We start from the raw sequence: 15,734 nt of genomic DNA on the forward strand, positions 1-15,734 counted from the left end.
GCTATGGACATAAACATCAATACCATCTAGATTTTCTGTGATCAAGTATGAGATAGATTACAGAGCTCTTCCTTAAATCTAAAAGAAAAATTTGAATAGAAAGAGTGAGTTTCAGACTTACAATTAGCCCAAGCAAAATAAAAACCAAGGTAGCATGTCTGTGAGGACCCCAGAAAGTCCTGCTCAAACACCTAGTCTACCAAAGCAAGTGTACCTAGGAGTTATCAACCAACAGCCACTATTACAAGTAAGTCCCACTAAAGCAAGTGAAGCAAGGATTTCCTTCAAACAGATGCACGGTCATTATAAAAGCAGCTAAGCACCTCATGCAAAACAGCAAAATGAACCAACTAACCTTTAACGTCTTATTGTGATGCTGAAGTTCCCTGCAAAGAGACTCTAGTTTGCTTCTTGCCAAGATAGCCCTGCTGTGTTCACTCTGCAATAGAACTTTCTCTTTCACAATTTGAGCTTGCTGTTTCTGCAGAATCTTCATTTGCTTCTGAACATTCCTGCTCTCCTCCAGCTAAAATAAACAAGCACTTTACATTTAGAAAGCACAGTAAGAACCTTTGAGTTCTGGAGAAATCAGACTTATGGTACTACAACCTTTTCAACAGTTGTGACAGGAAAGTATGTAAATAATTTATGTAGGAAGAAAACCAATCTCAATGTCTATTTTTTAAATTAAAAACAAAAAGGGATCTCAAAGAAAAACTTGCTATGAATCATGTCACCTAGTTTTACTTTTCTGCAACAATGCAGAAAGCCCACTTTATTGAAACAAGATGCACTCAGAGGAGTCTTTGTGTGTGAGAAAGACAATTTTAGAGTTACAGCAACTTATTCTACTTTACACCAATAGATAAAATGACAGTCTTGCTGACACTTCAATAAAGTTTTCATAAAGAATAAATGTTAATAAGTCAAACATTTCAAGACCAAGAGTGACATATCCAAGAAAGCTATCAAGAATCCTTATAGGCAACATATTTACGGATACTAAAAATACCTTCACTGAAATTCCTGCATGGAAAAATTTTGCTTTTCTAACTTGCTCTAGACTATGAACACAGCACATTTAAACTGGCTCTAGGTTCCGCATAAGTTATCTGTAACTCAACCTCTTTCTTTCCCACTTCAAAGGTTCTCATAAACCAGAATGACTATAAATACTACCATGCCTATTCTAATTCTGTTCTTTAAGGGTAACAGCAATAACAAATTACCAGGGTTGCATTTCAGAAAGTGACTGCCCTACTGCACTAATGGTCACTTACTTCACTAAACTGACTAGGTACTAGACACTGAGTGAATAACCACTAATGATTAAAAAGTGAACAAGAGAGTCACAGAATATGGGCACGCATGCAATTAATTTATAGGTCTGATGTGGAGACACTGACAGCCTGATGGCTTCTCTTCCTCCAAGAAATAAAAGTATCTGCTAAAAAAGAGGTAGAGAGCAGCTGAGGGTTTATTGTTAGTGAAAAAGGTATCTTGGATGTATTATAACAGTGTAGTGCCTGTGGAGAAAGAAGTATTAAAATGACCACCACAATGAAGACCCAGATGCATTCTCATCTGCCTGGTTATATTTTTGACTACTCAGGGTTTGAATAGCCCAGGCAGGTGGAATGAATGAATGAAGGGGAAAAGGAGTATTTCCAAAGACAGTGATTATTATGAAGTACAAAATCTAAAGGGAAAAAAACCGAAAACAGAAGGTAGTATGGGCAAGGAGAAAGAAGGTCAATTTACTGGTGGCTGCAGTGTTTACAGAACAAAAGCAAGCATGCTGGACTGATGCTGGTGATTGTAGCAGGAATGGGATGTTTGTACCTGTGTTTTTGGAGGTCCTATGATGAGATCAGCGCAGAGGGTGGCCAGGGGGATACGGTGATGAGACAGTCAAAGAAAAAGAGCTGAACTGACATCAGGGAAGACAGCAGGGTAGTAAAGCCAGGAACATGTCTCCATATCTAAACAACAACTGCACTGCCAGAAACTGTCTGATATAATTAATTTGGACCTCTGAAGTGTATTCAAAGGCTGGCACCTTCCAGGGTAATACTTGGCCAGTAAATTGCAGTTAATTACAGTGCATTTAAGCCAATGGCATGGTCATACCCACTCATTCTTTCACTCCACAGCCCCCTAGCAGGTAGCTGGAATGGCTTATAGGAACGAGGCTAGGCAACAAAAACTCACTTCTCCAAATATCAGGGATCTATGTTCTGACTACTGATTAATACCTCAGGTCATGAAAGTACAGACACAGAGGTGGGCCACCATTATTGCACTATCTCCATATGAAGAGGCATGCAGGGAATTTAACGAATCAGAGGCAATTTTACTATTTTTTCCCCTTCATTTATCCTTTTCTCCCTCTAAGGGCCAGATATGTAAGTACTAGAAACTCAAAAGTAACACCATATCTGGGGAAAGTTAGACAGTCCCCATGCAAGCCCAGGATCAAGAATCTAATCTAATTCTAAGATTGAAATGTCCAGTTTTCAACAACAAAAAAAATCTTAGGCATGCTAAGAAATAGGAAAGTATGGGCCATTCAAAGGAAAAATATAAAAATCAACAACAACTGTCCCAAATGAAGACCAGATGGAAGAATTACCAAAGACTTTAAAATAACTATTTCCAAAATATCTAAAGAGCTAAAGGAAGATGTGGACAAAGTCAGGAAAACAATGTATGAACAAAACGGAAAATCAATGAAGAGACAGAAACCATAGAAAAGAACCAAAAAACCAAAAATCTGGATTTGAAAGTACAATAGTTGAAATGAGAAATTCAGTAGAGGGATTCAAAATCAGATTTGAACAGGAAGAAGAAAGAATAGTGAACTTAAGACAGTACAAAGGAAAGTGTCACCTCTAAGGAAGAGAAAAAGACTCAGGAACGCTCTAAAGAGCCTTAGGGACTTGTGGGACACCATCAAGTGGACCTACACATGCACTATGGGAGTCCAAGAAGCTAAGAGAGAAAACGGGAAAGATATTTGAAGAATTAATGGCCCAAATGTTCCCAAATTTGATGCAAGATATGAATCCACAAATCTAAGAAGCCCAGTGAATTCCAAGGAGGATAAATTCAGACACCCTTACTGAGACACACTATAATAAATATGTCTAACGCCAAAAACAAAGAGAAGCTCTTGAAAGCAGTAAGAGAGAAAGTGACTCATCACATACAAAGCATCCTCAAAATTATCAGCTAATTTCTCTGCTGAAATCTTGGAGGACAGAAGTCAGTGGCCTTCAAAACGCTGGAAGGGGGGAAAAACCTCTCAATGGAGAATTCTCTATCTGGCAAACTGTCCTTCAAAAACAAGGAAGACATTAAGACATTGCCACATAAACAACAGCTAAGGGAGGTTGTGACCACTAGACCTGCCCTGCAAGAAATGTTTAAGGGAATCCTGCCTGCATGCAGAATTCAAAGGACAAAGACAGAACTCAAAGCAGTAGGAAGAAATAAACATCTCCAGTAAAAGTAAATATGTGGGCAATTATAAAGCTAGTATTATTGTAATTGTGGTTTTTACTCCACTGTGTGCTTTCATAAGAATTAAGAGAAAACACATCTTAAAAGAACGGTATATCCATTTTGGATGCACACTGCAAAAATACATAATTTTGTGACATTAATAACTAAATGTGGGTGGTGACAGAGCTGTACAGCAGAAATTTTGTATGCTTTTGAAATTAAACTGGTATCAGTGATAAATGTTCTCATAATCTCCAGCTCTTACACGCAATCTCCATTGTAATCACAAAAAATGGCTTTAGAATATACAAAAGAGGTTAAGGGAATTAAAACCTTTTGCTTCAAAAATCAAGTAAACAAAAAATAGCCTATGCAAAAAACAAAGAGTAAAATGGTAAAAATGAGTCCTCCGTTGTCAATGATAACTTTAAGTGTAAATGGGTCAAACTCTCCAGTCAAAATCAGGATTGTCTGAATGGGTTTAAACATATGATTGAGGAGCATCCAAACTTGAGAAGACCTAGTGGAACGCCTTCATCAGATTGAAGTTCCAGAGCTGATGCCAGTACCTTTTACTCTCAGTATCAGGGTTCTGGCTCAAGGTGGCAAAGTAGTAGGAGCCTAAATGCTCCTCCTCATAAGGAAGTATCAAATCTGCAACTTATACAGGGAACACATATTGGGTACCCGAACTTTTAAGACCTGTACTTGAGAGATAAGTCCTCAAATATCTAGATGTGAAAGCCAGTGGGGCTTACATCCAAGAGACCCACAAGGATATATGGAACTGAGAAATGGTTTTCAAAGAACTCATATCATGAACTAACTGATCCCTGGGCCCAGGACAGATGCAGCTGCCTGAAACTGCCAGAAGTTCTGTGAAAGAAGCCTGTTAGCCTATACTCATAGCTGTGGCCTGAGCAGCAGGCTTCTAACTAACACGTATCTAAGGGCCACTGTAGTCCTCTCCAGACACCTTGGAGGGTGGGTGCTATCTTCATGCTCTTCCTCTACTATGCTCAAGAGTGCTGGTAACTCCCAGAAGGGAGCATACACATGCATCTAGAGCTCTGGGGTGTGGTGGGTTTTATGACGGTTGGCCAGGAGACTCCCCATGATTTCCTGGCTCTCAGAGCCAGTGGGTCTTGTGTTCATGGGTACCAGAGGACCACAAGAAATGGAAAACAGTTGTTGGCCAGTTATCACCCCCATGGCATTGTATTGAGAGCAGACTGACACACCCTCAGCATCTTTGAGAAAGAGGCCTATGTGATTCTCTTGGAACTTTGGCTTCTGGTTTGACACACATGTAGAAGCTACTGAGGTACTCTCCAGGGACAGAGGCCAGGGGTGCAAACCTTATCCTTTACCTCTACATTGTACCTGATTACCAGTATCTTTCAGAAAAGAGCTTGTGCACTAATCTGCCACGCTGATTTTTGTGGCTGCTGCCCAGGGGATGCTCCTTGATTGCCCAGCTCTGGTGGCCAGTGAGGCTTGAACTTGCAGGTCCTGCAGGATTATCAGAAATGGACAAACAATTCCCACTGGCTCTATTTTATTCATGATAAAAAGTTTCAACCAAGCAGGTACAGAAGGAATGTACCTCATCATAATAAAGACCATGTATGACAAGCCCACAGCTAACATCATACTCAAGAGTAAAAACCTGAAAGTTATTCCTCTAAGATGAGGAGTACGACAAGGATGCCCACTCTAGCCACTTTTATTCAATACAGTATGGGAAGTGCTAGCCAGAGGATTCATGCAAGAAAAAGAAAGAAAAGGCATTCAAATTGCAAAGGAAAAACTAAAACTGTCTCTATTTGCAGATGACATGATGTTATATATAGAAAACCCTAAAGTCTCCATGAAAAAAAAACTGCTAGAAGAAATTCAGTCAAGTTGTAGAATACAAAATAAATATAGAAAAGTCAGCTGCATTTCCATACACTAATAACCAACTATCAGAAAGAGAAATTTAAAAGGCAATCCTATTTAAAATTGCATCAAAAAGAATAAAATACCTACAAATAAATTTAACCGAGGAAGAGAAAGACCTGTACTGAAAACTATAAGACACTGATGAAAGAATTTTAATAAAACACAAATAAATGGAAAGATATCCATGCTCATGGATTGGAAGAATATTTTTAAAATGCCCATACTACCCAAAACAATCTACAGATTCAGTGAAATTCCTAACAATATTCCAAGAGCAATTTTTACAGAAACAGAACAAGAATCCCAAAATATATATAGAACAACAGAAGACCTAGAGTAGCCAAAGTAATCCTGAGAAAGAAAGAAAAAGATGGAGGCATCATGTTTCCTGTTTTCAGGCTACATTACTAGCTATATACTCAAAACAGTATGATACTGGCATAAAACAGAAACATAGATCCATCAAACAGAAAAGAGAGCCCAGAAATAAACCCAGGCAGAGACAGTCACTTAACCTATAACAAAGGTGTCAAGAATATACAATGAGGAAAAGATGACAAAAGACAGTACCTGGTTTTGGTAAAACTCAACAGCCACGTGCAAAAAAACAAAATTAGACTACATTCTTACACCATATGCATTAATCAACTGGAAATGGATTAAAAACTTGAATGTAAGACCTGAAACCATAAAACTCCTACAAGAAAACATAGGTGATCAGCTCCTTGAATTTGGTCTTGGTAATAATTTTTTGGGTCAGACTTCAAAAGCAAAGGCAACTAAGGCAACAAGAAGTGGGACTACATCAAACCAAAAAGGTTGTGCAAACCAAAGGAAACCATCAACAAAATGGAAAGACAACTTATGGAATGAGATGAAGTATTTGCAAATCATATATCTAATAAGGCGTTAATATCCAAAATATAAAAATAACTCATATAACTCAATAGCAAATAACCAAACAATCCAATTTATAAAAATGCAGACATCTGAACAGATTGTTTCCAAAGACAGAAAGATTGCCCACAGGAACATGAAAAGGTGCTCAAACTCACTAATCATTAGGGAAATGCAAATCAAGATCACGACACGATACCACTTCACACCAGTTATGATAACTGTTATAAAAAAGACAAAAAAACCCCAGGAAGTTGCCAAGGATGTGGATAAATGGGAACCATTGTACACTGTTGCTGGAATGTAAATTAGTGCGCCCACTATGGAGAACAGTATGAGTCTTCCTCAAAAAATTAAAAATAGAACTACCATACATCAAGAAATTCCTTGCCTGGAGGAAAGGCAATAACAAACTTGAAAGAATATTTGCATTGCAGCATTGTTTACAATATCCAAGAGATGGAAACAATCTAAGTGTCCACTGACAAAAGAATGGATTAAAAAAAAGGTCAAAACATATACAAACACACTGGAATATTATTCCCCTATAAAAATGGAAGAGAATGCTGTCATTTGCAACAATATGGATGAAATCTGACAGCATTATAAGCAAAGGAAGTCAGAGAAAAAAAATTCTGTGTGATCTCGCTTACATGCAGAACTGAAAAAAAAAAAAAAAACTCATAGACAGAACAGATTGATGGCTGCCAGAGTTGGGAGTCCAGGGACATGAATGGGTGATAGTGGTCAAAAAGTACAAACTTCCAGTTATAAGATAAATAAGTCCTAGGGATGTCATGTACAGCATGTTGACTACAGTTAATAATAGTGTACTGCATATCTGATAATTGTCAAGGCAGTATTTCTTAAAAGTTCTGAGAAGAAGGAAAAAAATTTCTAACTATGCGCATTGATGGATGTTAACTACATTTATCTGTGGTGATAATTTTCCATTACATACACATATTTAGTCATTCTGTTGTACATCTGAATTAATAAAATGTTATATGTCAACTATATCTCAATAAAAACATAAATAAATGAAAATATGATCTAACTACATACTGTCTACAGGAGATTCACTTAGATCCAAAACAAACAGGCTGAGTCAATGGAAACAAAAAGACATTCCATATTGGGGCTGGCCCCGTGGCCGAGTGGTTGAGTTCGCGCGCTCCGCTGCAGGCGGCCCAGTGTTTCGTTGGTTCGAATCCTGGGCGCGGACGTGGCACTGCTCATCGAGCCACACTGGGGCGGCGTCCCACATGCCACAACTGGAGGGACCCACAGCGAAGAATATACAGCTGTGTACCGGAGGGCTTTGAGGAGAAAAAGGAAAAAAATAAAATCTTTTAAAAAAAAAAAAAAGACATTCCATACAAACAGAACAAAAAGTTAGCTAGGGGTAGCTATACTAGTATCAGAATATTGAAGATGGCAATACTACCAAAAGAGATGTACAGATTCATGCAATCTCTACCAAAATACCAATGATGTTTTTGGCAATGGTAGAAAATCTATCCTAAAATCATATTCTCAAAATTGTTTTCTCATGGGATCCAGAATAGCCAAACAATATTGAAAAAGAACAAAATTGATGTGGCAACCAAAGGGACTACATCCTTTTTTACCGTTTTGGAGAAGAGTAGGTGAAGAGGATTGACATTTTGAAACACAGCTTTTGAGTCAAAGAAGTTCTCTTTGCTATCCAAAAAAATTCAAAGCAACATTCCAAAGGGAAAAGGACTAAAGGAAATTAAGACAACCAATAGATACAGAAACACAGCTAATGAGTTCATGAGAAAATATTAAAGCCAAACAAGCACAAACAATGAGAAGATATTTTCCATTTCCACACATTATTTACTGAGCATTTGCTACAACTATCCATACTTCATCTATTAAGTATTGTTTCCCCCACTTAAAAAAATGTACAAACTGAGACTGAAGAGAAGTTACCGGTCCAAAGTCACATAGGTATTTAGTGGTAAGTTGCAAACCAAAAGCCTTTGCCCTTAAGGTGTGCTAGCTGTATTGACTATATTACTTTAAAGTTGAGAACAGCAAAGATGCTGTAAGTCTTCCACTCACACTTATACCAGCAGCCTTCAAAAATGCTTTCTTTCCTCACTTAGTAATTCGATGCTCATATTTATTAGAAATGGACTTGGGAGAATAACAAAGATGTAAGGAAACTAGAGGATAATTTTAAGTGGAAATGTACTAAACTACATATACAAAAATATTTCCAATTTGTATAAAATAAACATACCTACATAGTTATCTGTAAATACAAAAACAAAAGAATTTTACAGAAACTTTAAGAACACTTTCCCTCCAGATGATGGGTTTATCTAGGTATTTTTCTTTATATTTTGGATGTCAGGCACACAGACTGGGTTAATCACAATTCCTGATTCATGATACTCACTCATGTATGCAAGGCTCTACTATTTACCACCCAATACAAAAACTGAACATTAACAATTACTTACCTCTACTTATTATCCCCCTGCACACCCAGATTAAAGGTAATTACAATCCCACAGCCTGTGTTCATCCTTCGTTTGCTTTCCTCTATATGTTAACCTCATTGTTTCTATTTTGTTCTCATTTTCTTTGGTTTTATTTGCTTTTGGCTTTATAAAAATGGCATCATGTAGTAGGCTATCTTTTGGGAATTTTTAGTCACTCTAGATTATATCACTTAGATGGATCCATACTGTTGCATTTGCTATCTACATCATCTTGATCACTGTGTAACCTTCCATTTTCAAAAATGACCACCTTATCCATTCTCCCATTATGAGTATTTGTATTGTTCCTGGGTTTCCCCATTACCACAAGGACATTAACCTTCTTGTATATGTCTCCTGGTATAACCATAAAAGAATTTCTCTATGGTGTAAACTGAGTGTCACTGCTGGAACTTCTAAATGTTCAATTTTACACAACAAACTGTTCTCTAGAGAGGCTGACAGAGTTACAACCCCAACAGAAATTTATAGATCCACACTATCTTCAACACTTTGCATTATCAGAATTCCAAACTTTTACAACTAATATCAACATAAAATGACATCTCATTGTGTTCTGGATTTGGATACCTTGATCACTAATGGGATCAAACATCTCTTTGCATGTTTTTCCTTCTCAGTAAGATGTCTCCTCACGTCTCTTGTCCTTTTTCCATTGGGTTATTTGTCCTTTTCTTATCAATCTGTGGATGTCATTCATATATTTTTAATGCTAATCCTTTGTTGGTTACATGTTGTACTATGTCCTGCCTGGTTTACAGCCTATTGTTTCATTTTCTTGAAGGTGGCTTTTGATGAGCAGGGATTAATTTGAATAATGTCAAATTTTGCAACTGTTTCCCTTCCAAGTGCTTTTGCTGTCGTATAGAACTTCAGTGTCAGAAAGAATTCTTTGGTTCAAAGTGGGAAAGTACTCATCTATGCTATAACAGAACATTTTAAAGCTTAATTGAATTTATTTATTTTTATTAAAGTACAATTGACATCACAATTGTTAGTTTCTGGTGTACAACATGATTTGACAGTTGCAAATACTGCGAAATGTTAACAGCTATCACCACACAGTCACAAAAGATTTTTTTTTTGTGCTGAGGACGTAAGATCTACTCTCTTAGCAACTTTCTAATAACCAGTACAGTATTATTAACTACATTTACCATGCTGTATATGACACCCCCATGACTTATTTACTTTATAATTGGAAATTTGTACCTTTTGGACACCTTCACTCATTTTGCCTACCTCCAACCCTCCAACTCTGGCAACCAGCAATCAGTTCTCTGTATCTATCAGCTTGTTTTTCTCTTGTAGTCTTTAATTCCACGTTAGTGAGATCATATGGCATTTTTCTCTCTCTCTGACTTATTTCACTCAGTATAATGCCCTCGAGGTCCAGCCATGCTGTTGCAAACGGCATGATTTCTTTTTTTTTGAGGAGTATTAGCCCTGAGCTAACATCTACTGCCAATCCTCCTCTTTTTGCTGAGGAAGACTGTCCCTGAGCTAACACCGGTGCTCATCTTCCTCTACTTTATATGAGGGATGCCTGGCACATCACGGCTTCACAAGCAGTGGATAGGTCTGTGACCAGGATCTGAACTGGGGAACCCCAGGCCACCAAAGCTGAACATGTGAACTTAAGTGCTGTATAACCACAGAGGCTCTGTGGGATTTTCATTCTTTTACGGCTGAATACTATTCCACAGTATATACTATTTTATCCATTCATCTATTGATGGACACTTGGGTTGTATCTTATAACTCAGCTATTGTAAATAATGCTGCAGTGAACATGAGAGAGGCTTTAACTTTTCAATTTAGTGTTTTCTTTCAGATTAATACCCAGAGGTGAAAAGCTGGATCATATGGTAGTTCTATTTTTAATTTTTTGAGGGTTGCCCTACTGTGGTGGCTACAGAATTTACATTGCCAACAGTGCACAAGCGTCCCCCTTTATTCACGTCTTTGACAACACTTGTTATTTCTCGTTCTTCAGATAATAGCCATTCTAACAGGTACACGGTAATCTACCTCCATTGTGGGTTTGGTGTGCATTTCCCTGTTGACTAATGATGTTGAACATATTTTCACGTACCTGTTGACCACACCTATACATCTTGTTTGGTAAATAAGTCTACTCAGCTCCTCAGCCCAATTTTTAAACAGACTGGCTTTTTGCTATTGAGTTGTCTGAGTTCTTTATATATTTTGGATATTAACCCCTTACTGTAACACAGGATTTGCAAATATTTTCTCCCATCCAGTAGGTTGCATTTTCATTTTATTAATGACTTCCTTTGGTGTACAGAAGTTCTTGTTTTGTTTTTCTTTTTTTTTTAAAGTTTGGCACCTGGGCTAACAACTGTTGCCAATCTTTTTTTTTTTTTTTCTGCTTTATCTCCCCAAACCCCCCCTGTACACAGTTGTATACCTTAGTTGCATGTCCTTCTAGTCGTGGGATGAAGTACTTTAGTTTGTCGTAGTCCCATTTATTTATTTTTGCTTTTGCTGAGAGTTCCAAAAAATCAAGACCAAGACTGACATCAATCGGGGATGGCCCAGTGGTGCAGGAGTTGAGTTCACACGTCCACATGAGTTCACATGGCATCCTGGGGTTCACCAGTTCAGATCCTGGGTGCAGACCTGGGCACAACTTGTCAAGCCATGCTGTGGCAGGTATCCCACATATAAAGTAGAGGAAGATGGGTGCAGATGTTAGCTCAGGGCCAGTCTTCCTCATTAAAAAAAAAAAAAAAAAAAAAAAAGAGGATTGGTGGCAGATGTCAGCTCAGGGCTAACATTAATTTTTGTGTATGGTGTAAGATGGTGGTCTAGTTTCATTCTTTTGAATGTGGCTGTCCTGTTTTCCCAAAACCATTTATTGAAGAAACTGACCTTTCTCCACTGTATACACTTGGCTCCTGCCATACATTAACTGACCATGTATGTGTGGGTATATTTCTAGGCTCTCTATTCTGTTCCATTGATTTATGTTTCTGTATTTATGCCACTACCATACAGTTTTAATCACTACAGCTTTGTCATATACTCTGAAAATAGGAAATATGACACTTTCAGCTTTGTTAGTCCTTCTCAAGACTCCTTTGTCTATTTCAGGACTTTCATTGTTCTATATATATTTTAAGACTGTTTGTTCTACCTATGTGAAAAATGTTGTTAGAATTTTCATACAGATTTCAGTGAATCTGTAGATTGCTTTAGGGACTATGGACATTTTAATATTAATTCTTTTCACCTATGAGCACAGAATTTCTTTCCATTTATTTCTGTCTTCTATAATTTCTCTCATCAACATATTGTAGTCTTCAGTGCACAGGTTTTTCACATCCTTGGATAAACTTATTTTCAGGTCTTTCATTCTTTTTGATGCAATTTTAAACAGGAATGTTTTCTTAATATTCTTTCTAATAGTTTGCTATGAGTCTATAGAAACACAGCTGATTTTGGTACAATGATTTTGTATCCAGCAAATTTACTGGACTTATTAGTTCTAACAATTTTTGATGAAGTCTTTAGGATTTTCTACATGTAATACCATATAATCTGCAAATACTGACATTTTACTTCTTCCTTTCCAATTTTAATGCATTTTATTTCTTACACTTGTGTAACTGCTCTGGCTAGGACTTTTAATACTATGTTGAATAAGAGTGGTAATAGGGGGCAGCCTTGTCTTGTTCTGATCTTAGAAGAAAACCTTTCAGCATTTCACCACTACAGATGACATTAGCTATGTGCCTATCATATGGCCCTTTTATTGTGTTAAGGTACATTCCCTCTATCTATACTCACTTTGTTGCAAGTTTTATATAAACAGATGTTGAATTTGTTAAAAGTTTTTTCTGCATCTATTGAGATGATCCTATGATTTTTTTCTTTCATTTTGTTAACGTGGTGTATCACACAGACTGACATACAGATGTTGATCCATCCCTGCATCCTTGAAATAAAGGCCACTTGATCATGGTTTATGATCCTTTTAATGTCCTGTTGGATTCAGTTTGCTAATACACAGTCAAGAATTTTTGTATCTATGTTCATCAGGGATATTGGCCTGTAATTTTCACATGGTGCCCTTATCTGGTATTGGTATTAGGGTAATGCTGGCCTTGTAAAATAAATTTGCCAATGTTCCCTACTCTTCTATTTTTTGGAAGAGTTTGAGAAGTGTTAAATATTAATTCTTCTTCAAATATTGGTAGAATTCACAGTGAAGCTATCTGGTCCTGGACTTGTTTGTTGGGATGCTTTTGGTTACTGACTCAATCCTCTTACTAATGATTGTCTATTCAGATTTTCTATTTCTTGATGATTCACTCTTGGAAAGCTCTGTGTTTCTAGGAATTTGTCCACTTCTTCTAAGTTGTCCAATTTTGGGGGGTATTATTGTTCATAGTCCCTTATGATCCTTTGTAATTTTGCGATTATCAGTTGTAACATTTCCTCTTCCAATTCTAATTTTATTTGAGCCTCTCTCTCTTTCTCTTGGTGAGGCTAGCTAAAGCTTTACCAATTTTGTTAACTATTTTGAAGAGCTCTTAGTTTCACTGATCTTTTGTACGTTTTGTTTTCTAGTCTCTATTTCTTTCATTCCCACTCTGATTTCTGCTGTTTCCTTCCTTCTAATAAGCTTTAGCTTGCTTTCTTCTTTTTCTAGTTCCTTGAGGTGTAAAGTTAGGTGGTTGAGATTCTTCTTGATTTTTCAGGTAGACATTTATTACTATGAACTTCTCTTAAAACTGTTTTCACTAGGTTTCTTAAGTCTTGTATGTTGTATTTCCATTTTCAATTGTCTCATGGTATTTTTTCTCTTTGAATTTATTCATTGATCCATTCATTGTCCAGTACACATTATTTAATCTCCACACATTTGTAAATTTATTAGCTTTGTTCCTGTAGTTGATTTCTAGCTTCATACTACTGTGGTCAGAAAGGACATAACATGATTTTAATCAGCCACTTAAGACTTGTTTGGTGGCCTAACAGACAACACATCCTCCATAACGTTTTACATGCACTTGAGAACAATGTGTGATTTTGCTCCTCTTGATGGAATGTTGTGTGTGTATCTATTAAGACCATCTGATCTAACATCTTGTTTAAGGATGATGTTTTCCTACTAATTTTCCATCTGGATGATGTCTCCAGTTGACATAAGTAGGGTATTAGAGTCTCCCAATATTATAGTATTGCTGTTTATTTCTCCCATTAGGACCATAAATATTTGTATTTAGGTGCCCTTTGGTTGGGTGCCTACTTAAAAAATGTATCCTTTTGTTGGGTTGACTCCTTTAATATTATGTAATGTCCTTTCTGTCTGTGCTTATAGACTTGGTTTTAAAGTTTATTTTGTCTGATATAACTATAAATACCTCAGCTTTCTTTTGGTTTCTACTTGCATAGAACATCTTTTTCTATCCCTTCACTTTCAGTCCATGTGCTCATATCTGAAGTGAATCTCTTGTATGTAGCGTACAGATGGGTCTTTTTTTTAATCTATTCAGATGTTCTATATGCCTTTCAAGTGCAGAATTTAGCCCATCTACATTCAAAGTAATTATCAACAGGTACATACTTACTGCCATTTTGTTAATTGTCTTCTGGCTGGTTTGTAGTATTTTCTCTGTTCCTTCTTGCTCACTTTCTTTGTGGTTTGAGGACTTCCTTAAGTGGTATGCTTAGATTCCTTTCTCACTATTTTTGTATTATCTACTGTGGATTTTTGCTTTCTAGTTACCATAAGGCTTAGATATAATGATCTATTCATAAGTCTATTTTAAGTTGGTAACTTAAGTTTGAATACATTCTAAAACTCTATCCTTTTCTACTTCCCATGTTGTATATTTCTTATATCACATGTGGTCTTTCTCTTGTGTATCCCTTAGCTAATTATTGTAATTACAGTCTTTTGTACTACTTTTGTCTTTTAATCTTCACACTAGCTTTATAAGGGATTACTCCACTACCTTTCCTATATATTTACACCAGTGAGATTTTTACTTTCATATGCTTTCTTGTCACTAATTAGTACCCTTTCTTTTCAGCTAAAAGAAGTCTAACATTTCTTGGAAGATCAGGTTAGAGGCAATGAACTTTTGGCTTTTGCTTTTATGGAAAACTATTTTTCCTTCAATTTTGAAAGAAACTTTGCCAGGTGGACTACTGTTAGTTCTAAGTGTTAGGGTTTTTCCCATGCCACTCCCTTCTAGCTTGCAAACTTTCTACTGAAAAACCTGCTGACGGTTTCGTAAGGTTCCCTTGTATGTAATAAGTTGTTTTTCTTTTGCGGCTTTTAAGATTGTCTCCTTGTCTTTAACTTATGACACTTTAATTATAATGTGTCTTGCTGTAGGTTTCCTTGAGTTCATCTTATTTGGAACTCTCGGGGCTTCCTGAATGTAGATGTCTGTTTCCTTCTTCTGATTAGGAAAATTTTCTTTTTTTTTCGAGTAAGTTTTCTGTCCCTTTCTCTCTTTGTTCTCCTTCTGGGTCCTGTAATAAAAGTGGTAATCCCCTGGACGTTTTCCCATACGTCCCTTAACCTATCTTCATTTTTTTGAAATTCTTCTATTTTGTTTTGTTTTATTTATTTTTTGTGAAGAAGTTTTGCCCTTGAGTTAACATCCGTTGTCAATCCTCTTTTCTCTTTTTCCTTCCTTGAGGAAGATTAGCCCTAAACTAACATCTGTACCAATCTTCCTCTAATTTGAATGGATGCCTCCACAGCATGCATGATGAGCAGAATAGGTCCACAGCCTAGGTAGATCCAAACCTGCGAACCCAGGCTGCCAAAGCAGAGCACGCAGAACTTAAACACTCAGCCACAGGGGC

The 15,734-nt window shown here is 36.9% G+C and overlaps 1 protein-coding gene across 11 annotated transcripts in view; it reads right to left on the reverse strand.

The window, feature by feature from the left end:
• The window catches only part of LOC124232369 (gamma-taxilin-like), a 153,780-nt gene that overhangs the window by 124,489 nt on the left and 13,557 nt on the right, over positions 1-15,734 (reverse strand). For 10 of the 11 annotated variants that reach the window (XM_046649337.1, XM_046649332.1, XM_046649331.1 and 7 more), the window contains 2 exons: positions 11,314-11,613; positions 356-526 (listed from right to left, as the gene is read on the reverse strand). In XM_046649337.1, the coding sequence (XP_046505293.1) occupies positions 356-526; positions 11,314-11,613 (471 nt within the window). The remainder of the gene's footprint in view (positions 1-355; positions 527-11,313; positions 11,614-15,734) is intronic. The other variant, XM_046649336.1, reaches the window with a different exon arrangement.

Source organism: Equus quagga, unplaced genomic scaffold (assembly GCF_021613505.1).
Source record: "Equus quagga isolate Etosha38 unplaced genomic scaffold, UCLA_HA_Equagga_1.0 HiC_scaffold_51_RagTag, whole genome shotgun sequence".
NCBI lineage: Eukaryota > Metazoa > Chordata > Mammalia > Perissodactyla > Equidae > Equus > Equus quagga.